We start from the raw sequence: 26,273 nt of genomic DNA, 5'->3' as shown, positions 1-26,273 counted from the left end.
GAACAGGGACAAGTGCACTCAAATAGTAAAATTTGCTGCCATCATCATCATCATCATCATCATCATCATCATCATCATCATCATCATTAGCACTGTGTACTGAGTTCCATGTCATTTAAACCTCACAGAGACCTTGTAGTGTGGACCATCTCCCTTTGGCTTACAAGATTGTCATCATTCTTAATAGTGGTATCAATTATTATGATAGTATTAACATAAATGCAAATAATCACACTGTCAGCATGGTAACCAGCCTGCAAGATTTCCCTTAATGAATCTTGCCTCCTGGTATTCAAACTTCTGTGTAGTCCTCTTCTACAATGAATAAGGTTGACCAATGTAACCAATCCAACCACCATATTGTGAATACATTCAAGAAGACTTGTGGGGTCCATGTGGTGAGGTATTAAAGCCTTCTGCCAATAGTCATGTAAGCTAGCTTGGAATCAGAGCCCACAAACCCCAGTAAGCCTTCAGATTACTGCAACTCTGGTCAGTATCTTGACTACAACCTCAGGACAGTTCCTGAGCCAGAACCACCAAAATCTAAGCTGTTCCCAGATTCCTGGCTCTAAGAAACTGTAAGAGAATAAATGTTTACTGTTGTTTTAAGCCATTAAGTTTTGGGTAATTTGTTACATAGCAATAAATAGCTAGCTAACCTACTCAGCAATGCATTATAAATGTGCCACTTTCCAGAGTGCAATGGAACCCACCATGGGTTCTCAGAATTGGCATTAATAATAATCATAAGCTTAATATAATTCAAATGATTGTATTAATGTGGTGCTTACATTGTCCTGTTTCTTAGATGGGAACAGAGAACACCAGTTTTTGTTTTAGTAGCAATGTCCAATATTATAATATTAAAATAGCACAATAAAATCAATAAAGGAGTAAACTAATTGTGCCTATTTCACAAAGAAGAAAAAACATTGCCCCTAGGGGTGGGGCTATTGCTGTGTTAATATAACGCAGACAACAACCAGAAGGTAGCAGAAAGCAGAAGGGACATGGGATTTCTTAGCATCAGAGTTGATGTTATTCATGGTATCTTAATAATTAGAGGCATACAATAAATAATGACAAGGATTCTGATATTAGTTATAAATTATAACTATTAATTATACTTCAATAAGATATAATTGTGGAATTAAGTTAAATGGTTAATAAGTGGTATGGTATGGTGTATGGTATGGTACGGCATATGGTATGGAATGTGGGGGGAGCTCAGGTGGGGTAGGATATAAAATAGATAACAGTCACTGCAGCACAAGTAGCCCTATTGAATGCTGAGGATGCAGGTCTCAGCTCACCCTGACGTTAGGGCAAGTGCCCATGACAACACTGGCTTTAACCAGACCTTAGCCACAGGGTCCACACCTGCCACACTAGGCCTGGAATCCTCCGCCCTGCCACCTTCCTCTTGTCCCCTGGGTTTCATATCCACTGGTAGCTCCTCTGGTGGAACAGGCAGGGCAGACTGGACTGAATGATGGGATACGAGATTGAAAGTGCTGGGGTGGATGCTGCCAGGATGGCCCCCTGCCTGTGTGTCCCCCACTATTGTCCTCCCTGCTCTACATAGCCTACCCACCACAACCAGGAGGAGGCTTAGTAAGGAGACACAGCACTAACTTGTGGATGCTGGGGGAGGATGCAGGTCAGATACGCTGGGGAGTGGAAGGATGGGATGGCCAGGGGAGAAAGGGCATGGTTGTGCCGGGGCATGGGGAGGGGAATTAAATCTCAAATTAGAGGACCTATAACCAACCCACCCTCCTACCCCCTCCTTCCTCCCCACAAATTTAGCTCACTGTGTGCCGCACTTGGTCAACCTCACTGCTATTGCTATCATTCATTCATCCATTTAACAAATTTGTACTGAGTTTCTACTTTGTGCTGGCACCTGCCTTGGACACAGCAGGAGAAAGACAAAGTCCTGACATCATGAGGGTGATGGTCCAGTGGGGAGGGAGGGATGATAAATCAAAAAAAGAAACATTTAATATTAGGTCAGACGGTGGTACTTGCAGCACAAAGATAGTACAAAATAGGAAGTGACCCCAAGAAGTGTGTTACTTCATATACAATGGTGTGTGTATGTGTGAACTCTCCAAACAGGAGAGGACAGCAAACTACATGGACACTGGGGAAGCAGAGTGCTCTCAGAGAACACAGCCAGGCAAAGGCCCAAAGAGAAACAAGCTTCAGCCATGTTAAGAACAGCCAGAATGGGCGTGTTGACAGATAGTAAAAACGTTGACCAGCTACAACTGCAGGTTCTTCAGACCCTATGGCCCCTTTTATTATAGTTATAACTTTACACTATAAACATTAAATGTAAACATGTAAAAATACAAATAACTGAAATTTTATGTGAAAGATTGATATACAAAATAGAAAAAATTACATACTCCGATATATAATCATACAGTACATATTACATTCATATAAAATAAACATTTTTATTGTAATAAGGAATATACAATAATAAATGGTATTACAGTGTACTATATTACAAATATACAATATTATTATAGTATATAATGATATGCAGTATAAAATTATAACTAATGTACAAATCTAATTATGTATATTTATAATCTAATTTCTAATAAAAAGTCTTTTATCAAACATAATTTAAATTATCACATGGTAAAACATAATACTTTTGAGATTCATCCATGTTGTAGCTTGTGTCAATGAATCATTCCTTTCTCTGGTGTCATAAATCAGCCTTTTTATGGCTGAGTAGTATTCCACTGTATAGATGTACTACATTGTGTTTAGTTATTCACCCACTGATGGACATTTGGGTTGTTTCCAATCTTTTGGTGATTATGAATGCAGTTTCTGTGAACATTCGAGTACATACATAATTTCTCATTTCTCCAGGATAAATACCTAGAAGTGGGATTGCTGGGTCATAGGATAAGTATGTAGTTAACTTTATAAGAACCTGTGAAACTTTTGTCCAGAGTGGAGATACCATTGTATATCATTCCCATCAGCAATGCATGAAAGTGTCTATTGCTTTACATCCTTGCCAACTTTTGTACTATGTTATTTATTGCCATTCTGATAAGTGTGTAGTGGTATGTCATTATGGTTTTAATTTGCATTTTCCTGATGACTAATTATGTTGAATGTCTTTTCATCAGCATATTTCCATTTGTATCTCATACAACTATATGGATGAATCTCAAATACACTAAATGAAAGAAGTCAGACTCCAAAGGAGACACATTTTTACATATATATGGATACACACACATTTATATGACAGGTGAAAAAGGCAAAACTATAGAAACAGGAAACAGATCAGTGATTTCGAGGGGTTGGGAGTGGATAGAGAGATTGATTAAAAAGGGATAGGAGGGAATTTAGGGGAGTGAAGGAACTGTTCTCTTGGTTGTGGTGTTGATTACATGATTGGACACATTTGTCAAAACTCTCAGAACTGTACACTTTTAAGGGTGACTATTACTGTGTGTAAATTATACCTCAATAAATCTGACTTTAAAAATATCTCAGTACTATAATATTATGTTACAGTAAATATAAAAGAGAAATAATTGAAAGTAATTTACAATAAAATAACATACATTTCCCTCTGTGAGGTTTTGGTACAGCCATACAGAGATTGGTCTTGTGTTAACTTGTAACTAGTAATATCATTAACAACAGGGACCCTCTCATTGGTCTCCACTAGCCCTACTCCCCTCAAGTGACCCATATTAAGTCACTTCATCCTCCATGACTCTATTTTACAGGTGAGGCAACTGAGGCTCGGGGGAGGTTACTGGGCATCAGGGTTGGCACCTGGATTTTAATCCATGTCGACAGCTTTCACTCTTCTGCTTGTTTCACTCCTCACGTAGTAAATGGGAAGCTGTTTGTGATCTCCTGGGTCTCCCAGATCCTTCCCAGCCTACTCCAGACCAACAATTCCCTGGAGGGTGTCTATGAGGCTAGGACCCTATCCTCATCCCTTCTCCATCCACCAGCGTTCCTGTCCAGGCAAACAGTGGGGACTTGGAGAAGCAACACTGGGGGACTTGCAGTAGCCACACTAAGTGGCTTCATGAAGCAATGTGGGCAACGGGGAATCAGTAGACACTGTGTTACTGGGGGCCAATAGGGAAATAGCAGATACCACCTGGATTTAATGGAAGAGTCACAGATCTGTATTAGTGGGTAATGGGCACCAACAGACTTTGTGCCGGTTGTTAATGGGGGTCCTACAGCGATAGCTAATGTGAAGTTTATGGTGCCTTATCAGTCATTGCCCTTATCTGGGGATAGGGAAGCAGGTTAATGGCACACACCAGTGTTCAGAGAGAGTATCGGGGGCGTCACCACATACTGTGTTGGGGATGGTTACAAACACTGCTAGGTGGAGTAATGGAAGATAACTGGTCACCATCATTGTGATGGACAACAAATGGAGGGAAACACAAGCCATGCTGATAGAGGTGTAATGAAAGAATCAGGAGATAATATTAAAAGTTGGATTAGGTGGGGTATATCATGGTTTCCTACTCTGAGGATTGTAATAAGTGGTCATCAGTTACTATTTAGGTGAAAGTGGGAATAAACGGGGAGTATGGAGGTTAGCAGACTGTTTCACAAATGGGGTGAAGTAATACACATTATGCTGGAGGTAACTGGAAGAGGTAATGAGAAGATCTCCAGATACTATTTCCTGTAATAAGAGGTGACAAACACAGTGATGGAGTAAAGTCAAAGGGGGATAATGGAGGGTGTCCAGACATTGTGCTGGGGTGGGTTAAGAAGAGGGTAATGGAGAGATCTCCAGACACTCTCCTGCGGGATCAGCAAACACTGTCCTAAGTTGGGGGGAAATGGTGGGTCATAAAACATTGCGTGAAGCCCCAGAAGCAGTGCTGAATGAGGTAAAAGGGGGTAGTGGGTCACTAGATACTGTTCTAACATAGAGAAGGGTGTACAGTGGCTCATCAGATACTGTGAAGGGGTGAGATAAAGGGGAGCTAATGATGGATTAGACATGGATTTAAGGTGTGGTAATCTGATATGTCACTAATCACTGCCCAATTTGGGTGAGGGGATTACAGGAAAATCCTTAGACCTGTCCCCTTAACCAGGTTCTGTCCCCATTCTCAACCCTCATGCTGCTATTCACAAAGGTGAGAACATTTCTGTACAACCCAACTGTTTTCCACTCTCAGCGTTGCCAATGGACTGACCTGAAGGAACCATTTTGCTGGTTCATTTGGCTACCCAGCAGCTGAGCTTTCAATCAGACCCTCTGCATGCATCTGTGAGACCACTGCTGCCCCAGTCTTAGGTTGCACACCTAACTTCTAAGGAAGGTCAACCCTTCTCTGCTCTTGGCCTCTCCATATTATTAGCTTTGGGCATACCTGTCAGGGCATGATAAGCAGGTCTGTAGGTCAGCTTACGGGGTACCCCATCAAGGTGCAATTGGGGTAAGGCAGGACTGTGCATGCTCGGGCAGAGTGAGTGGGCTCTTTTGTGATCATTTTGGAGCTGACGGTGGTATTTAAGAATCATTGAAGGGAATCCTGAAACATCAAGCATCAAGTCCCATCTATGTGGGACTGATTTCCTGTGCCTCAGTCCTTTCTTTAAATGGGCTGGCATCAGAGCAAAAGGTTTACAATGATGTTACAACTTTTAGAACAGGAAGGAGGCACAGCCCAGGTAAAGACTGGGGGTGAAAAAGCCTTGTGTGTTTTAGACAAGTTGGTTCTCCCCATTGGAGCATCTTATGCTGCAATACAGAAAGGATCAAAGGGAAGTCATGGGATGAGCAGGGTCAACACTCCACAACGTGCACTCATAGAAGGACTGTTTTATGTCAGGCATGGGTCTAGGTTCACAACAGTGAACAAAACGGGGAAAAACATTCTAGAGTGGGAACCATAGACAAATAAGTGAAATATACAGGGCATCATGGTAAAAAGTGCTATGGAGAGGATAAAGGAGGAAGGGGAGGGTGATGGAATTTTAAGCCAGGCAGGCAGGGAAGGGCAGGGCAGGCCTCTGTGAAGATATGCCATTGGAAGAAAGACACGAAGGAGTAAACCACACAGATATAATGAGGAACTGTGCTCTTTGAAGAGGGCACTGCAAATGCAAAGGCCCTGAGGCAGGACCTAACCTGATGTGTTTGAGGCACATGGGGGAGAAGGTCCTTGAGGAGTGCATGGAATGAAGATGGGTAGAGAGAACACAGTGAAGGTATGTTGGGGTTTGTTTTAATGAGTTATTGATTCATTATTGTCATTATAAAGGTCAAGTCATTAAGGAAGGCAAATGAGCTGGAAGCACTATAAAACTATAAAAACAAAAGAGAGACTGAGGTGAAGAGTTGACTGAGGTGCCTGAACATTCTTACTTCAGAAGCTTTCCTGAAGGTAATGGGAGCTCACAGGACACTATACTGGGGGCTAATTAAGGGTAAGTCTGGGAGATAATGGTAGCACGAATAGGCAGTCATAATGCAATTTAGGGGTCAGAAGACAATGTGCTGTATGAAAGTTGAAAACACTCTACTGGTGGCTAATAAGGGGGGGTTACCATTCATGGTGCTAGAGGATAATGGGGGAGTCAACATACACTCTGAGGTTTGTATCTGTATACATAATTTTTTTATTGTGGCATCCCTTTCTTGATAAAAATATGCAATGAGGGATTAGATACGCAGACCATGTTTGATTCAACAGAAGAATGACACAAAATTCTGTTAGGCAATGTGTTCTGCAACAAACATCTCACAGAACTTAGGGTTTATCGTTATCGTGTATATTATGCTGTTCTACCATTCAACTTGTTGGCATGTTACCTATTCCACAGTAAACAGGATTATCATTAACATGACTTCACATAATGTTTCCAGTGCAGAATATGGTAACAGTGTTCCGTAACAGTTTTCATGAGAAGGCTTCTTCTAATGTACCGAATTGACAAAGTTCCTTCTCAGTATGAATGTCCCAAGGTTTACTGAGGCTGGTGACAATATGGGAAGGGGTCCTCCCATTCAGGGTCCTTTCAGAGGTCCTCTTCTGTATAGTAATGTGTGACATTCTGATGGAGCATTTCTAGTTACGATAATATGCATATTTTTCTGTTGCACGAATTCCATAATGTAAAATAAAATCTGATCTCACTGAGGTTTTCTCAGAATGTTTCTCTCAAGTGTGAATACTCTGATGCACGCTGAGAACTGATTTCTGAACGAAGCCTTTCCCACAGACTACACACTTATAGGGTTTGTCTCCAGTGTGCGTTGTCTGGTGTTTGTTCAAATTTGATCTGTCAGTGAAGGCCTTCCCACACTCAGCACACACATAAGGCTTCTCTCCTGTGTGAATTCGTTGATGCACTTGGAGCTGTGATTTCTTAGTGAACGATTTACCACAGTCACTGCATTCATAAGGTTTCTCTCCGGTATGAATCCTATGATGTATAATCAGTTCTGACTTTTGTCTGAAGGTCTTCCCACATTCAGAACAGATGTAGGGCTTTTCTCCAGTATGAGTTTTCTGATGTTTACTGAGATTTGACCTGCCACTAAAGGCTTTCCCACATACAGCACACACATATGGTTTTTCTCCTGTGTGAATTGGTTGATGCACCAGGAGCTGAGATTTGGAGGTGAAAGATTTCCCACAATCATTGCATTCATAAGGTTTCTCCCCAGTATGAATTCTCTGATGAGTAATAAAGTTTGACTTCCGGATGAAGGCTCTTCCACACTCAGTGCACACATAGGGTTTCTCTCCTGTATGAATTTTCTGATGCACAATGAGTATTGATTTCTGGTTGAAGGCTTTCCCACATTCATGGCATTCATACTGTCTCTCTCCAGTGTGAATTTTCTGGTGTATATTGAGGTGTGACTTCTGGGTGAAGGCTTTTCCACAGGTACTGCATTCATAAGGTTTCTCCCCAGTATGAATTCTCTGATGTGTAATCAAGTCTGACCTTTGTGTGAAGGCCTTGCCACATTTAGGACATATATAGGATTTCTCTCCTGTATGAGTTTTCTGATGGGTAATGAGATTTGACCTGTTGGTAAATGTCTTCCCACATTTAGTGCACATATAGGGTTTCTCTCCTGTGTGAATTCGTTTATGCACATGGAGTTGTGACTTGGAAGTAAAGGATTTCCCACAATGACCACATTTATAAGGTTTCTCTCCTGTATGAATTATTTGATGGGCAATCAAGTGTGCCTTCTGGATGAAGGCTAGCCCACATTTCATGCATATATATGATTTTTCTCCTGTATGAATTCTCTGATGCACTGTGAGTGCTGACTTCTGAGTGAAGGCTTTTCCACAATCACTGCATTCATAAGGTTTCTCTCCGGTGTGAATTCTCTGATGTATAATCAACTCTGACCTGTACGTAAAGGCCTTACCACACTCAGTACATATGGAAGATTTCTCTCTCGTTTGTACTTTCTTATGTGTATTGAGGTTGGAACTATTGTTGAAAACCTTCCCATATTCGTTGCATATAGACGGTTTCATTTTTGTGTGAGTTCGTTGATGTACCTGCAGTTGTGACTTAGAAATGAAGGACTTCCCACAGTTACTGCATTCATATGGTTTTTCTCCAGTATGAATTCTTCGGTGTGCAATCAAGTGTGTCTTCTGGATGAAGGCCTGTCCACATTCAATACATATATAGGATCTCTCGCCTGTATGAATTTTCTGATGCATCTTGAGTGTGGACTTCTGCGTGAATGCTTTGCCACAATCACTGCACTCATGGTGTCTCTCTCCAGTATGAATTTTCTGATGTATACTAAGATCTGAGTTATAAGAGAAGCCTTTCCCACATTCACTGCATTCATAGAGTTTTTCTCCAGTATGAATTCTCTGATGCCTGAAAAGAGAAGACACTTGGAAAAAGGCTTTCCCACATTCACTGCACTTATAGGGCTTCTCTCTAGTATGAGTCCTCTGATGTGTAATGAATTCTGGCTTCTGTACAAAAGCCTTCCCACAGTCAATACATACATACAGTTTTTCTCCTGTATGCACTTTCAGATGTACCTTGAGTTGTGACTTCTGGGTGAAGATATTTCCAAATTCAGCACATTTATAAGATTTTGCCCCAGTATGACTTTTCTGATGTTGACAGGGTACTTGTTTAAAGCTGAGGATTTTTCCACATTGATTATGGCCCCATAATTTCTCTCCTGTTGGAGTACACTCATGTTTAGTATAGGAAGAAATTTTACCATATTCAGTAATCTTATTAATGTTCTTTGATCCACTGTTTCTATTATGACCGTGTAAATCTAAATTATGGCTTAAAGCACTTCCATATAAGTCACATTGATGAGGTCTCTCTGGGGAAGGAATGTTTTGGCTCACATGAATTATTTTTCTGTCCTTATATTCATAATCCCTCTTTATAGTCAATATTTTCTTGATGAAAGCAACATCTCTTAAAGATTTGTTTTCTCTTTGTTGATAGCTCTCTATCTGGTCATAAATCTGCCACAATTCTTCTAGAATAAAATACAATAAAACGTCACTTGTAGCATCACCTTTCCTCTCAACGTAGAAAGAAGTTTTTCAGAAATTCTCTGTGAGATTTGAAACCTAAACTCTCCTTCTCAAAGGAGAATGAGATGATTTTAGCTCAAAGAGCAGCTAGCAGAGGCAAGAGTAGAGGGTCATATGGTTCATCCAGGTTGAACACAGTGAAAAGGGTGAGGGTGAATCACTGGCTGAGAAGACTTGGTGATAGTGGTGATAGGAAACATTCTGGGATACAATTCAGTTTATTTAGAAAATAAACTTTATGAACTCAATGCACTGTGCCAGGAAGTGAAAAAAGGCAAAGAACAAGATATATAGCACAATAATATTTATATAAACTAATAATACATACCCCAAGTCACTTTAAATATGAACTTAAAAATATGTTTCTATCATATAAAACAATTGCCTATGATGGGAAGTGAGATCAGTATAGGGAAAAGAAGGAATAATGAATAAATCGAAAAAATAAAATAATAGAGAATCCTTACCCATACTGATGATGATAGTGTGTCCTGAATGAAGACATGATTAAACTCAAACCTCATCATGTGAAATACAGAAATAAAGCAATTTCAAAAGTCAGCCAACCAGGCAGAGAGCCCCCAGTCAGTGTGAAGTCTCAAGCAACCTTGGAAGGAAGTCAGAAAGGTACTCCTAAAGGTTAAGCAACAGTGACCCCTAAGTCATCAGTTGGATGAAAGACATGGGGAATGGGAAAGTGAGAAATCTTAAGTCAGTGACTATGGAGAAAAAAGGAAGAGCGCATGATTGGAGATAAAGTTCCACAGTATCTCACAATGAGAAAGAAAGAAATGAAAGAGGACTAGCAGGAGTGGGAGTGTGTGACATATAGTAACTTTTAAAGAAAGCAAATCCATGAATAGCTGAATACATAAAGAATGAATCTCGGACAATGCGGAAGGCAGAAAGAAAAAAGAATGTTAGAGAAAAGGAGCATAACCAAGAAAAAAAGAAAATATTTATTGAGGCAGATTGGCATGTGATCCAGACGCCAAAAAGCCAAGGAAGAAGACAGTTAGAAACGACAAAGGCATTTTTATAGAAGGCATTTAGTTATTTGAGAGGCCGATATCAAGGGTCCTCAAATAACACAAAAAAATCAGAACCTTCCAGAAGAGTCATCTTAATAGCATTTCAAAGATGCCAGTCTTTCTCAAGATGGCTGAGATTTACTTCCCTGTCTCCCATCAGTCTGGGTCACACTCACTCACCTGGACAGCTCTGATGTGGGCTCTCACCCTGCAATGCCCATGGCTCCTTTCCTTGCTCCAACATGAAAACCTCTGTTTCAGGAACTTGATGCCCTGTTCATGAGAAATGATAAAAGGTCTGGGTCCAGCTAATTGTGTTACAGAGCCCAATCAATAGTCTTGTTCAATGAGGCTTTGTTCTACAGGAAAGTAACAGTGTATCTCTGAGAACAGAGTACAGTTAACCCTTGAACAACAGGGCTTTGAACCATGGGTACAACTTATAAATGGATTTTACTGAAAATATTGGAAAATCTTTTGGAGATCTGTGACAATTTGAAAAAACTCAGACAAACTTCATAACCTAGAAGTATCAAAAAATGTTTTTAAAAAGTTAGGTATGTCATGAATTTTGTAGCCACCTCCTATTGCTATTGCAGTGAGCTCAAGTGCTGTAAATATCCACTTAAAATGTCCTAATCATTGCCTCATGAGCAGTCCCTCTCTCCAGTAAATTGTGTATAGCAGTAAAAAGTAATTTCTCTGGGTTCTCACATATTTTTCATGTTCCTTGCAATACTATAAACCTTGAATAACATCATGGGACCCATACTAACATACTAAGTGCCACTAGCGATGCTGGAAATGCTCCCAAGAACAGAGAAAAGTCATGACATTACAAGAAAAAGCTGAATTGCTTGATTGAGGTCTGCAGCTGTTGTTGCCAGCCATTTCAAGATAAATGAATTCAGTGTAAAAACCACTGTAAAAAAAAAAAAAAAAAGAAAAAAAAGAAATTCATGAAGCATATACCAGCAGACACAAAAACCCTGCATCTTTTTTTTTTTTTTTTCTGGCCACACCGCATGGCTTGTGGGATCCTAGTTCCCCAACTAGGGAGGACTGAATCCGGGCCCTCAGCAGTGAGAGAATGGAGTCCTAACCACTGGACTGCCAGGGAATTCCCACCATGCACTTTCTGAGAAACATTTTTTTTTTATCTTGTATTAAAAATGTAGTTTTTATGTGGGTACAGGATTGTTATAAGAAAAGCATACCAGGACTTTGCTGGTGATCCAGTGGCTAAGACTCCACGCTCCCAATGCAGGGGGCCTGGGTTCGATCCCTGGTCAGGGAACTAGATCCCACATGCCGCAACTAAGAGTTCAAGTGCAACTAAAGATCCTGCATGCCACAACGAAGATCCTGCGTGCTGCAACTAAGACCTGGCACAGCCAAATAAATAAATAAAAATTAAAAAAAAAAGCATACCTATAGATTCTAATATGATTTGAGAAAAAGCAAAGTCATTATATGGTAACTTAAAGCAAAAGGAAGGTGAAGGGCTTAAAGCTAGAGGATTTAATGCCAGTAAAGGATGGTTTGATAATTTTAGAAAGAGGTTTGACTTTAAAAAGAGATAACAGGAGAAGCAGTTTCTGATGACCAAAAGGCAGCAGATAAGTTCCTAGATGTCATTAAGAAAATCATTCAGGAGAAAAAAGATATCTGCCTGAACTGGTTTTTAATGCAGACGAAAGTGCCATATTCTGGAAAAAATGCCACAAAGGACTAAGGAAGAGAAGTGAGCACCAGGACAGGAACCTAAATCCTAACTAACTCCCCTGTTTTGTGCAAGTGCAGTCAAGTTTATGATTAGGACAACCCTTACCTATAAAGCTGCTAACCCCTAAGCCTTGAAAGGAAAAGATAAACACCAGCTGCCAGTCTTTTGGTTGTAAAACAAGAAGGCCTGAACAAGAACTTTCTTTCTGAATTGGTTCCATTGATGCTTTGTCCCTGGAGTCAGTAAGTACCCAGCCAGTAAGAGACTGCCTTTTGATATTGGACAATGTCGCTGGTCACCCAGAACCCCATGAGTTCAACACCAAAGGCATCGAAATGGTCTACCTGCCCCCAAACGCAACATCTCTAATTCAGCCCCTAGATCAGGGGGTCACAAGGACCATTAAGGCTTATTACACATGGTAGTCTATGGAAAGGACTGTCAACACTGTGGAAGAGAAACTTGATAGAGAGACCATCATAAAAGGCTGGAAGGATTACACCACTGACGATGCCATCGTTGTTATAGAAAAAGCCATGAAAGCCATCAAGCCTGAAATAATAAATTCCTGCCAGAAAAACTGTGTCCAGATTGTTATGCATGACTGCATAGGATTTACAACAGAGCAAATAAGGGAAATCAAGAAAGACATTGTGAATAAGGCAAAAAAGGTGGGGGTGAGTGTGTGGAGGATTATCTTGGAGAAATTCAAGAGCTAATAGACATCACAGCAGAGGCTTGATGAATTTGAGGGCTTTCGAACCAATGCCAGATGATTAGAAAGAAAACATAGAAGCAGTGCCAGAAAACAAAATTGACATTAGACAGCCTGGCAGAAGGGTTCAGATTTACTTAAGACTGCTTTTGACTTCTTTTACCACATGGACCTTTCTATGATATGGGCACTGAAATTAAAGCAAATGGTGGAAGAAGAATTGGTATGGTATAGAGATATTTTTAGAGAAATGAAAAAGCAAAAAAGTTAGAAATTATGATGTATTTCCGTAATGTTACACCGAGTGTCCCTGTATCTCCTGCCTCCCCTCTTCCACCTCCCCCACTTCTTCCACCTCTGCCATCCCGAGACAGCAAAACCAACTCCTCCTCTTCCTTCTCCTCCTAAGCCCATTCAATGTGAAGACAACAAGGATGAAGACCTTCATGATGATCCACTTCCACTTAAAAAGCAGTAAAGAATCATCATGCTGTACAGTTAATAAACTTATCTGTTGTGTATACATGTGTCTTCCTGTGAAAATCTAATAACTGTATGGCAAGAACTGTATGAGGAGTTTGTGTGTCATCGTCATCATCATTGACTAAGTATTCATCACTTAGAACATCATGTACAAGACTTGTATTGAGGTGGACAGCCTATCCTTACATAGGCATAAGGTGAGTGACATTTAATATAAAATTAATAATGTGTTAGTTTTCTTACTGTTTTATAACTTTGTTTTCCAAGAACTGCATTATTGTACAGTATGCCTCTCTGTAATTGGAGAAACTGGGTATCAGCCTATCATCACAGTTAAGTGGTTTTTTCTTAATTTAACAATGTTTCCAATACTGCATTATGAATCTGACTATAATACTGTATGCCATAAAAATTTTATAACACTTTATTCATTAGTGTATAGGCTAGGCTACCATGAAACCATCATATCAATTACACTAGGCTACCATAAAGCAATCATATTGCTACTTCTTCATTATCAATACATGAATCATTCATTACACCTATAAATAAATACGAATTTCTTTTTCACATTACCTTTTCATTTTTGATGTGTAGTGTTGTAATATATATAACATCTACAGTGTTTTGTATCATTTAAGACAATATTGATGTAGGCATTGACAGACGATTCACCTTATAAATAGATGACATAAACTTACAGTATTGATAAATACAGTACAGTAAATGTATTTTCTCTTCCTTATGATTTTCTTAATAACATTTTCTTTTCTCTAGCTTACTTTATTGTAAGAATACAGTATATAATACATATAACACACAAAATATACGTTAATTGACTATTTATGTTATTGGTAAGCCTTTCAGTCAACACTAGACTATTAGGAGTTAAGTGTTTGGCAAGTCAAAAGTTGTATGTGAATTTTCAACTGTGCTGGGTCTGCACCCCTAACCCTTGTGTTGTTCAAGGGTCAACTGTAAAATTCAGAGTGCCCAAAAGGGATAAAGAAGCCTGGACAAATCAAGGACAAAACCATCATATAGGTCAGGTGTCTCACAGCATTCAGCAACTGAGAATAAAAACACTCTCAGTGGGGCCCTTCTTTCAGACACTCAGGTAACTGTGCTTACCTACTGAGAGCAGGTGGCTATAGGTCTCCAGCATCACATCCCGGTACAGGTTTTTCTGATCAAGGTCTAGCTGCTGCCACTCCTCTCTGCTGAAGTCTACAGCCACATCCCTGAAGGACACTGATCCCTGTAAGGGCACACTCCTGTTCAGCATGAATAGTTAGTCTTGGGGGATGGAGGGACTATATTTAGGAATATGGAACTTAGGTTTTGTTGTTATTAATTTACCTCCTCTTTTTAAAAACTCACCCCCCATTTCCCTAACATTCTATTATGAAATTTTACAAACATACAGAAAATTTTAAATAATTGTATAGTGAAAACTTATATAACCACCACTTAGAATCTATCCCTAACAATTTACTCTACTTGTTTTACCACACATTTACCCATCCTTTTACCCATTCATGAATGCATCTTACTTTTTTGTGCATTTCAAAGTAAACTATAGATGCCAGTACACTTCCTCCTAAATACTTCAGAATGCAAATCATTAAGTAGAGTATAACATTTTTTTACCTTTTTTAGGCAAGCTTTACATACAATGAAATGCACAAATCCTCAGAGTACTGTTTGAAGTTTTGACAAGTGCATACACCTGTGTAATCCAGGAACTTTTTAAAAATGGTATTGCATATAGGGTGTATATTAAATATCTAGTTTTACATAATATTTTATGGAAGAAAGAAATCCAGTAAAGAATTTCTGCTGTTGTTCTATACTATGGTCAGTCAATTACTCGTTTTTCAAAACTGAAGATTGAAATAGGCTCTCTTGTAGTCTTCTAGCAACTGGATGAATGACCTGTGATACAATTTCTGAGCAATTTAGGACCAGCCATTATGCTAGCCTTGGGAACACAGATATGAATTATTTATGTTTCTAACCTTCTAGCAACTTAAAAGACTTGGAAAATAAACAAGACCTATGTTTTAAAAGAAAAGAAAAAGAAAACACAAGTTCACTAAAGTGTCAAAAAGTAAATCTCTATGTGGAACACACTGAGGTCCCCAAAAAGGAAAAATACATTCTACATGGGGGTGTAAGTTTATTATTAGTTGAGGAATTTAAGTTGGAAGATGAGAAGTATAACACAGAATGGGGGGGGGGGGGTGAGGAAGGTCATTTCCCAGAAAAGACAAGCAAAGGTGTGGATATAGGAAAATACATGATGAGTTTGGAGAATAGCAAATAGCTCTATGTAAATGAAGAGAAGTCTGCATGACAAGCCAGGAAGGTGGTTATGGGAAAAATAGTTTGCTCATAGAACAAGTATGAATTTTCCACTTTAAGTAAAGGTAATTAAGGTAGTCAGATTTATATTAAACATTTTTTTGTATAAGATCTGTATTGCAGAATAACCAAATAAATGATAAGGAACAGTTCCTTACAAAATGATTTCTGGCTAATAAATGAAGAAGTTAGGACAGAATTAGAATAGCATCATCTCATAACTCCTAATGAAATAATGGGTTTAGACAATAATCATTAAGGGTTGCTCAACTGTTTCAGGTGAAAGGCTGAAGAGAAGTTTAAAATGGATGAGTCAGCTAGTAACACTGGCATCCACTCATCAATTTTAACATCACAAAAAGAGAGATAACCATGTATTATGTGCCTCCTGACATGATATAGTAATTAATTTCATACCACCCATTAAGTACTTTTACCAAATATAAAGAAAAATACAACCCGAATCTCATTAAGCCTCCAGATCCAACAAATCATTCATAGGTAATATGAAGTATAGAGGAATATGTTGAACAATATCAAGACCAAAACATGAGCTCAATCCAGAAGATAGCAAATGACCTGTTTCTTCAAAAAATAAATTATAACAGAAAAAATTTGGAGGAGAATCTTTTCTTTATTAAAGGAGACTTCAGAGTCATACTAACCAAATGCAACTTGTGGACTGTGTCTGGCTCTTAGTTAAAGCAAACCAACATTAAAAAGATATTTATGGCTGAGCCTGCGCGTCTGGAGCCTGTGCTCCGCAACAAGAGAGGCCGCGATGGTGAGAGGCCCGCGCACCGTGATGAAGAGTGGCCCCCACTTGCCGCAACTAGAGAAAGCCCTCGCACAGAGACGAAGACCCAACACAGCCTGAATAAATAAATAAATTAATTAATATTAAAAAAAAAAAGATATTTATGGCATGTTTCAAATTCAAATAATAACTGGGTATCAGATGATACCTAGGAATTATTGATATTATGCTTTAGGTGTGATAATGGCTTAATGGTTATGTCAAACAAAAAGGAAGAAAAAAAGAATTCTCGTCTCTTAGAGATATACATCAAAGTAGTCACAGATAAAATGGTTTTGGGGATTTACTTTTAAAAAATCCAGCAGCTGGGGAGGAGGGTAGTTTTAGATAATATAAGAATCACAGAATGTTGTTCACTAATAAAGCTGAGTGATAAGTACAATAGATACAAGGGCCCCTTATACTATTCTCTTTACTCTTGAACACATTTACATTTTTTTCATAGTAAAATGTTTTTTAAAAAACATGATCTTCCATATTAAAAAAATCTAATCTGGGAATGCATAATTGAAGGAATGGCTATTTCTACCTGGGGTCAAACACTTAAAAAAGGGATGTATAGGGACCTGAACAGCCCATATTCAGCAAATTATAGAAATAATAGACAGGGTATTATCAATGATATAGAAAAACAAACAACAGGATCTAATCAATATTTATAGAATACTCCAACCAACAACAGCAGAATACACATTCTTTTCAAGCATCCATAGAACAATGACCAAAACAGACCATACCCTAGGCTGTGAAATAAATCTCAACTGGAAAGAAATGAAATAATATGAAGTATGTTCTCTGAAAACAATGGAATCAAACTAAAACTCAATAACAGAAAGACAACAGAAAAATCTCCAAAGGAATTATATTAGAAAACAGTAACAAAAGCTATCTGGAAAGTCTGGAAATATCCGGAAATTAATCAACACACTTCTAAATAACCTATAAGTCAAAGAGGAATCCTCAAAAGAAATCTAGAAAATACACAGAACTGAAAGAAAGTGAAAATACACTGTATCAAAATCTGTGGGATGCTGAAAGGGAAATTTATAGAAAAGGGGAAACAAACGATCCAAGTAAAAAATGGGCAGAGAATCTGAATAAGACATTTTTCCAAAGAAAATATACAGATTGCCAAAAGATACACGAAAACGTGCTCAACATCACTAATGATCAGGGTAATACAAGTCAAATTCACAATGAGATATCACCTTACACCTGTCAGAATGTAACAACAACAACAAAAAAAACACACACACACAAACCCAAGAAATAACAAGTGCTGGCAAAGATGTGGAGAAAAGGGAATCCTTGTGCACTATTGGAAGAATGTAAATTGGTGCAACCACTATGGAAAATACCATGGAAGCTCTTCAAAAAATTAAATATAGAACTGCCATATGATCCAGCAATTCCATTTCTAAGTATTTATCCAAAGGAAATGAAAACGTTAACTTGAATAGATATACACACCCCCACTTTCACTGCAGCATTATCCACAATGGCCAAGACATGAAAGCGACCTAAGTGTCCAATGATGGGTGAATGGATAAAGAAAATGGGTATTTATATATGCATTGGAACATTATTCAGCCATAAAAAAGACGGAAATCTTGCCATTCTCAACAGCATGGATGGACCTTGAGGGCATTATGCTGAGTGAAATAAGTCAGACAAAGAAGGACAAATACCATATGATCTCACTTTATGTGGAATGTAAAAAAACCAGCAACTGAAATCATAGATACAGAGAATAGACTGGTGATTGCCAGAGGCAGGGGGCGGGTGGTGGGTAAAATGGGTGAAGGCGGTCAAAAGTATAAACTTCCAGGTATAAAATAAGTCATGGGGACATAATGCACAGCACGGTAACTATAACTATAGTTAATACTGGAATGTATATTTGAAAGTTGCTAAGAGAGATCTTGAAGGTTCTCAACACAAGAAAAAATATTTGTAACTATGTGTAGCGATGAATGATAACTAGATTTATCATGGTGATCATTTCACAATATATACAAATATTGAATAATGTTGCATACCTGAAAATAATACGTTATACATCAATTACACATCAATTTTTTAAAAAAGGAAAGGGGAAAGGTCTCAAATCAATAATCTAAATTCCTACCTCAAGAAACTAGAAAAAGAAAAGCAAAATAAACCCAAAGCAAGCAGAAAGAAGAAAATAATAGAAAGCAGGTATCAAGGAAATTGAAAACAAAATTAAAAAAAAACTAGAGAAAAATCAATAAAATACAACATAGTTATTTTGAAAAAAATCAATAAAATTGATAAATCTTGCTGACTGACCTAGTAGTCAACCAGACTGACAAAGATAAAAAGATACAAATCACCAATGTCAGGAATGAATATCGTTACAGATCTGGCAGCCATTAAAAGAAAAATAAGGGAATACAAAAATTCTACGTTAGTAGAGTCAGCAACTTAGAAGAAATGGACCGATTCCTCAAAAACCACAACTACCAAAACTCAACATTATAAAATACATAAGTTGATAATCCCATAAACCATTAAATTAAATTAAAATAATAAGTTAAAAGCTCCTGGAAAAAAAAGTCTCCAGGCCCAGATAGTTTGTTTTTTTTTTTTTGCCACATCATGTAGCATGCAGGATCCTAGTTCCCCAACCAGGGATCGAACCCGTGCCCCTTGAAGTGGACACAGAGTCTTAACCACTGGATCACCAGGGAAGTCCCGAGATAGTTTTACTAGAGAATTCTACTAAACTTTTAAAGAAGAGTTAGTCTCATTTTTACACAATCCCATCCAGAAATTAAAAGAAGAGGAAACACTTCCCAACTAATTTTTGAGGGCCAGTATTATTACCCTGATACCAAAACACCATAAAGACAGTACCAAAAAGAAAACTACAGACCAATATCTCTTGTGAACTTAGATGCAAACATCCTAAATGAAATACTGCCAAATTGGATTCAGCAATGAATAAAAAGAATCATGCATCACAATAAATTGGAATTTATGGGAGAATTCTCTGTACTATATTCTGCATGCCCTTTGAATCTATAATTATTTCAAAATAAATAAAACATTGAAAAAATATACTGAAGAAAGTTTATTCTCATAACAGAGCATTTTGAAATGGGCAAGACCAGAAAATAAGTCACGAGAACCACTGCACAATTCAGGTGAGAGAATACCAATTTCTTACTTATCTAAAGTAAGGCTGTAGTAAGGCTATAGAAGAGATTGACACTAATTATTAAGGAGGTAAAAGTGATACCGAGTGTGAAGGTGAGAAAAAAGGACTCAGATAACTCTCAGTTATCAGTTTTGTGTTGCTGTAGATTCTGAGGTCACAGATGAATTTAAGGACTAGAGGAGGGGGCTGGGGGAAAAAGATAAGAAATAATATATTTTGTACATACTGAGATTTAAGTGATAAGACATATACAAGGATGGACACTAGGCAGGTGGATAGAGAGCTAGTATGGAGATGATGATTCAGGAGTTGAATATACAGAGCAGGTCACTGAACTCAGGGTAGGGAATGAGCATGCAGGAAGGACAGGATAAAGAAAGTATTAAAGATACTTGTGGTTTTTAATGTCTAAAATTATGATGCTTGAAAGCTATCTTTTTTATTTCTTCATTTAACTATGTTCAGAGATTACTGTTTGCTTCTTTGTGATGTGTTGATTCTGTTTATGGGGCTTCGAACATTGTCATTTCTTTGAAAATGTTCCTTATATACTGGAAAAAAATACTTATGCTCTGATTTTTCTCTTTTATACACTTGCATATTCACAACCTACTCACACCAAAACCCTGGCCCCTAAACCCTATGTCATCAATAATTAAATGGGGAATCAAGAAGATGTCATATTCGTAGCTTTGACTCCACACCAAATGAGGTTCTTATAAACAATCTGTCCAGGAAAAACCTTCTTACTCAAAGATAACAATAAAAATCTCCTAATGTACAAAGATACTATAAGCAAAAAGAATGAAAAAAAAAAAGAGAGAGATTAAAAGGAACATGCTAGAAATAAATTGCCACACAATAAAAGAAAACACATTCACCATGAATTCAAGGAATTCACTAAAGCAATCAACTACTTAATGAAATAAATAGGGATATAACAGTCCAAAGGAGAAATAATGGAAAAACAGGTTAAGAAAATGGTTATTTAAATTTTTGAAAAAAAATGGCAGAACTCAGTAAAGAAGTAAAAAAGAAAGAAAAAGCACAGAAATGAAGGTCTCTCTGAAAGCAATAAAAACATTCTATGAAAAAACACAAAAAGGGGCAAGAGCAGATTAAGACAAGTAAGCAACATGAAATGGAAATAAGGACTTTTAAAGTAAAATAGAGAAAAAAAATAGAGTTTAATAAAAATATCCAACAAACAAAAGAATCCTTGAAGTACTAGTATAGAACTCTTATCATTATTCACAGTACAAATTTAATAGATATTGTCTAAAAGAGTAAAAGATTTAGTTCAAAAAGTTAATGCGATAAAGGTGACACTAAGAGAACTAACCAAACAAAAAAGAATCTAAACCCTCCTAATTACCAGAATGACACAGAAACAAAAGCAAAAAATACAGAGTATACAGTGAAAGATACATAAAAGAAACATTCACATCAGAAGTGTAACATAAAAAGCATCTTTCCACTGCTGTACAGAGAAATGCACAAGGACTCCAAAGGCTGACAGTAAAAGGATAAGCAAAAGGCATATTTGGATATGCCAACAAAAAGGAAATAAAAGCCTCCATCTTAATATCAGACAGAGCTGAATTCTAGAGAAAAAATATTAAACAGGACAAGGACACAATCCAAAATGAACTTGAGACGTCATTACTATCACTGTACCAAATTACATAGCATCAAAATTTATAAACAGAAACTATAGGCAATACAGATAGAAATATATTCATGGTGGGAAAACTTAAATAATATCTCTCAGCTCCAGGAGATAAAGAGGAAAAAATAAGCTACATTGTAAAAACCTCCTAACTACATATTTTATTGATAACAAAGTCTATATCTGGAAACATTCTTTTCAAGTGACTTTGTAACATTCAGAAATATTAAACATAAAATTTGCACACATACACAAAGTTAACATTCCAAAAGCAGAATAAAATCAATGCAAACAAATCTCTCCAAAGGTGCAATCCTAATTTTATTAAAAGTAGAATTTTTTAAGTAAAAATCTTAACACCTACAAGTGAAAATGTGGTAAATGGTAATTAAAGATTGATGGGAAATTTAGTATGTTCCTAGAAGTTCACCCATTTCATCTAGATTTTAAATTGAGATGTTATTTTTCTAGATTATTTTTGAACATTGTTTTGCTGTGAGTAGTTAATACATTTGATTTCTGAACCTATGTTCATAATTTTCAGTTCTTTTACTGTCATTGATGGGTTTAGACATCAAGGTTAATATGGTAAACAAAATAAAACAAACACCAAAAACAACATTGGGAATAATTTTAGATATCATCTTTGCACAAAACTTTGTTGTAAAGATCAAACTTCTCCCAGAATGAATTACCACCCCCTGGAATTCCTCCTCCTCACCTCACATGAGCTGTCATGTTCCTCTGGAGCCAGGCCCAGGGATTTCTGGTGAGAGGTCCAATTAGCTGGCATGGTCATGCTGGGTCTCAACTTTTATTCTCTCAGGAGCCTAAAGTTTGGCGGACATCTGTAAACTCAAGCAGAGCTGCTAAGGAGAGGTGAGGTGGAGTCTGGAGGAAGATCTGACCCAGGGGCTCCCTGGAAAGATAATGTCCACATGGTCAGTCATCACATAAACATTTCCAGTGAACTCCAAGGTGTAGTTTCCTGAGCTAGACACCACAGGACAGTGGTTCTCAAGATTGAGTGTGCATCTGAATCACCTGGAGGGTTTGTTAAAATATAGTTTAAAAGCCCCACACTCCCACAGTTTGTGATTCAGTAGGTCTAGGGTAGGGCCTGTCTCAGACTATTCGGGTTGCTCTAACAAAATACCACAGACTGGGTAGCTTATAAACAACGGAAATTTATTGCTCACAGTTCTGGAAGCTAGGAAGTCCAAGATCAAGGTGCCAGCATGATCACGTTTTGATGAAGGCTCTCTTCCTGGTTCATAGCCAGCACCTTCTAGCTGTGTCTTCACATGGTGGAAGGGGCTATGAAGCTCTGTGGAGTATCTTTTATAAGAGCACTAATCCTATTCATCAGGGTTCTACTTTCATGACCTAATCATCCCCCAAAGGCCCCAACTTCTAATACCATACTTCTGGGTGTTAGAATTTCAACATATGAATTTGGGGGGAACAAACATTAAGATCATAGCAGGGCCCAAGAATCTGCATTTCTAACTAGTACCCAGGTGATGCTAATGCTACTGTTCCAGGAACCATACTTGGAGAACCAGTGCTGTGGAGAACATGAAGTTTAACAAAACCTGTGATAGGTTATTAGTCATGGTAAAATATGGGAAAAAACATGAGATATGGAGTAACATTACTGAAGATTTGAATTGCAGCTCTGCTACTTTTTGGCTACGAGAAAATGAATAAGTTATTTTTAGCTTTAGTTTCAAAAATGAGAATGAAAGTGCCTACCTCATAGAGTTACGAAAATGAAATGAGATGATGCTTACAAAGTACTCAACACCTCCCTGGAATACAAGAAGCATGCAATAAATATTAGCAATTACTATGCACTATTAGATATTAAAAGTTAATATAAAAAACAATATAATCAAAGCAAGTAAAACAACAGACCAGACAATACTGATTTATGTATGTGACAAAAGTGACATTCAATTGAGTGTACACAAGACATTCATTGCATAAATGGTGCTGACATAACTGGCCTTCCACCTGGAACAAAACAAGCTAGATCCCCATTGCACACTATACATTAGACTGAATTCCAACATGAGTAAATATTTTAAGTATATGTATTTTAAAAATCTCAAAGAATATTAAAATAAATTTTAGGAGTATACGTTTGTATAACATTCTGGTGGAGTCAGAGGGATCTTATTGTACATGAGAGAAAACCCAGAAACTATAAAAGAAAAAACAAATATTTCTGATTAGATATTTCCTAATTATATGTTAAAATACAGCTTAAGAATAAAAATGAAGATATATATATATAAAATTTTCAATATGTGATGACAGGTTATCCCTAATGTTAAAAAAAAAAAAAAATCTAGCAATCAAATGGAAAAAAAATAAAAGCCCAGGGGAAAAAAAAGACAAAGGACATGAAAATTCACAGAAAAGTAAATTTAGATGGCAATTAACCAAAAAGATGCCAACATTACTGACGGGAAAGTGCATTAGACCAATCAGACATAATTTTCCCTCAGAACTGTAAAAACTTTTTAAAAAATGCTGGAAAGCATTTTGGAAAATGAGCTCTTCTATAAATTGCTGGTGGGTGCTTAAATTGCTATAATATCTTTTGAGTTATTTAGTTATATCTATTATTGAAAATACACATAACTGTTCCTAATAATAGTTCCAAATATATAAAGCAGAAACTGGCTGAAGGAAGGGCAAGTGGATAAATAACCTTTCCAGTGTGAGTTTACCTTTCTCGGTAATTAATTAAGCAGACAAAATAATATGTATAATGCAATCTATATGAAACAATACAATACAATGAATAAAGAACACAATTGTTTTTATGTAATAGATGTGACATTTATGAAAACTGACCCTGAACTGGGCCATAAGCAATTTTTACACTCGAGCGTCACCCAGAGGCATTATTTGAAATAGAGAATGCCCTTCTAAATAATTCATGGGTCAAAGAAAAAATAAACTGAAATTCAAAAAACAAAAACCCAAACACTGAAATGGGAGCAATAAAGAAAATGCTTGTGAGTATTTAAAAAGCAAGCTCATCATAGACCCCATAGATTCCCCATGCTGACGCCCGAGGCTCTATCACTGACCACAGACTGACATCACTGAGCCCCCAAATCCCAATCACTCATCTCAAAGATATTCACCATTGCCCAGGTCCCCATCACTGACCTCTCTCTGACACCCAACAACCGACGCCACAGACCCCAACCCCCACCACTGAATCCCAAAACCACCATCACTAACTCCACGGACAAGCCTTCCATCATTGACCCCACAGAATTCCTAATCAAGACCAACCAAAATCACCTCAGAGACCTCTCGGAATTAAAGTGTGAGGATGCTCCTGACACAAGCAGCAAAAACGCCTCCGAGAGCCACTTCCGCTTCCAGTCGGGCCTCTAGCACCTTACGGACCGTTGGTTTTGCGCATGCCCTGAATTACCCTGGAAGCCGCATTCCGCCAACAGTCACACGACGAAGAGACTTTGTTAGGGACCTTGCGCAGTTTCCCTGAGAGGCGCTGTTGGGCAGAGAACATGGCTGCACCCAGTGTTCTTCTGCGTGCGGGCCGCCATCTTGGAAGCGTATCCATTCCGTACAGGGAAGGAATAGGCCTCCTGCGGGTATTTAGAGCGAGGCAGGGGTTGCCACAGAGCATGTGGGAGTGTGGCCCTGGTCTAGGTGGGCTTCCGGGGGGAGGAAGGTATTGGAGATGGGGTCCCGAGCTCCATGTTATGTTTAGAAAACCTAAATTGCCCCTCAGGAATCAGCACCGTGCAGAGAGCAATTACCTGCTTGGAGAAACCACCAGGAAAGTGGAGGGCCAGAAAGAAAAATGTCACCAAGGGAGAAGGACAGACGTCTTATGTACCAAGGCTGGATCCTAGGAGAAACCACCAGGAGATGAGGGGGGGAAAGTCAGGGTGCTACAATCCACTTTTCGGAGAATAGAGAGGTCCGCCCCTGGACGAAGCCACTTGGCAACAGAGAAATGTCAGAATGGGCAATCCGCTGCAGGAAAGGTTGTACAGCCCTTAACGCGAGAAAGAACTGGGGGAAATAGGGTAGAACTCAGAGTAGTCCTATCCTCTCCAGAGAGATACAGCCATAGGAAGTTGTCACCTTCTGAAGGGCTGGTGGGGCAAATGGAGACTTGATAAATCCCCATTAATCTTCGTTAGCCTTCACCTTAACTTCTGCAAGTAAAACAATAGTAGGCAGCAATAATAAAAAATAATAACGGTCTTTAAGATGGTCAACATGTGACTAAAAGCACTTAAGGAAAACTGCTATTTTTATTTATTTGTAAATTAAAATCTAAGTAATAACAATGTCCTTACTATATAAATGAAGCCTTAAGTCCAGTCTGACTGCTCCCTTAGCTTCTCCTATATGGAAATTCTGGAGCAGCTAACACTCCCCCTGTTACCAAAACGCAAGTCCTTGTGCCGACGCACAGTGAGGCCACACAATACCAAAACGTCAGAGTTTGGAACAGAGAAAGGGTTACTGCAGGGCTGTGCAAGGAGATAGGTGGCTCATGCCTTTAAAAACACCCCAAACTCTCTGAAAGCTTTCAACAAAGCCCTTTTATAGGATAGGTGAGGGAGGGGCGTGCTTAGTTGTTGGAAGCTTCTTGGTGTCAGATCCTCTGTTCTTGAGATCAGGTCAAAGTC

The 26,273-nt window shown here is 38.2% G+C and overlaps 1 protein-coding gene across 1 annotated transcript in view; it reads right to left on the bottom strand.

The window, feature by feature from the left end:
* The window catches only part of LOC132354002 (zinc finger protein 27-like), an 82,086-nt gene extending 57,094 nt beyond the window's left edge, over positions 1 to 24,992 (bottom strand). The window contains 6 exon segments of the mRNA XM_059905516.1: positions 7,179 to 9,535; positions 10,805 to 10,897; positions 14,680 to 14,806; positions 22,301 to 22,498; positions 23,335 to 23,390; positions 24,904 to 24,992. Of these exon segments, the coding sequence (XP_059761499.1) occupies positions 7,179 to 9,535; positions 10,805 to 10,897; positions 14,680 to 14,806; positions 22,301 to 22,378 (2,655 nt within the window). The 5' untranslated portion in view covers positions 22,379 to 22,498; positions 23,335 to 23,390; positions 24,904 to 24,992.
* Between the last annotated feature and the right edge of the window lie 1,281 nt (positions 24,993 to 26,273).

The sequence above is a fragment of the Balaenoptera ricei genome, chromosome 19, assembly GCF_028023285.1.
Source record: "Balaenoptera ricei isolate mBalRic1 chromosome 19, mBalRic1.hap2, whole genome shotgun sequence".
NCBI lineage: Eukaryota > Metazoa > Chordata > Mammalia > Artiodactyla > Balaenopteridae > Balaenoptera > Balaenoptera ricei.
The sequence above is the reverse complement of the archived record's forward strand: the minus strand, read 5'-3'. Positions and strand labels throughout refer to the sequence as shown.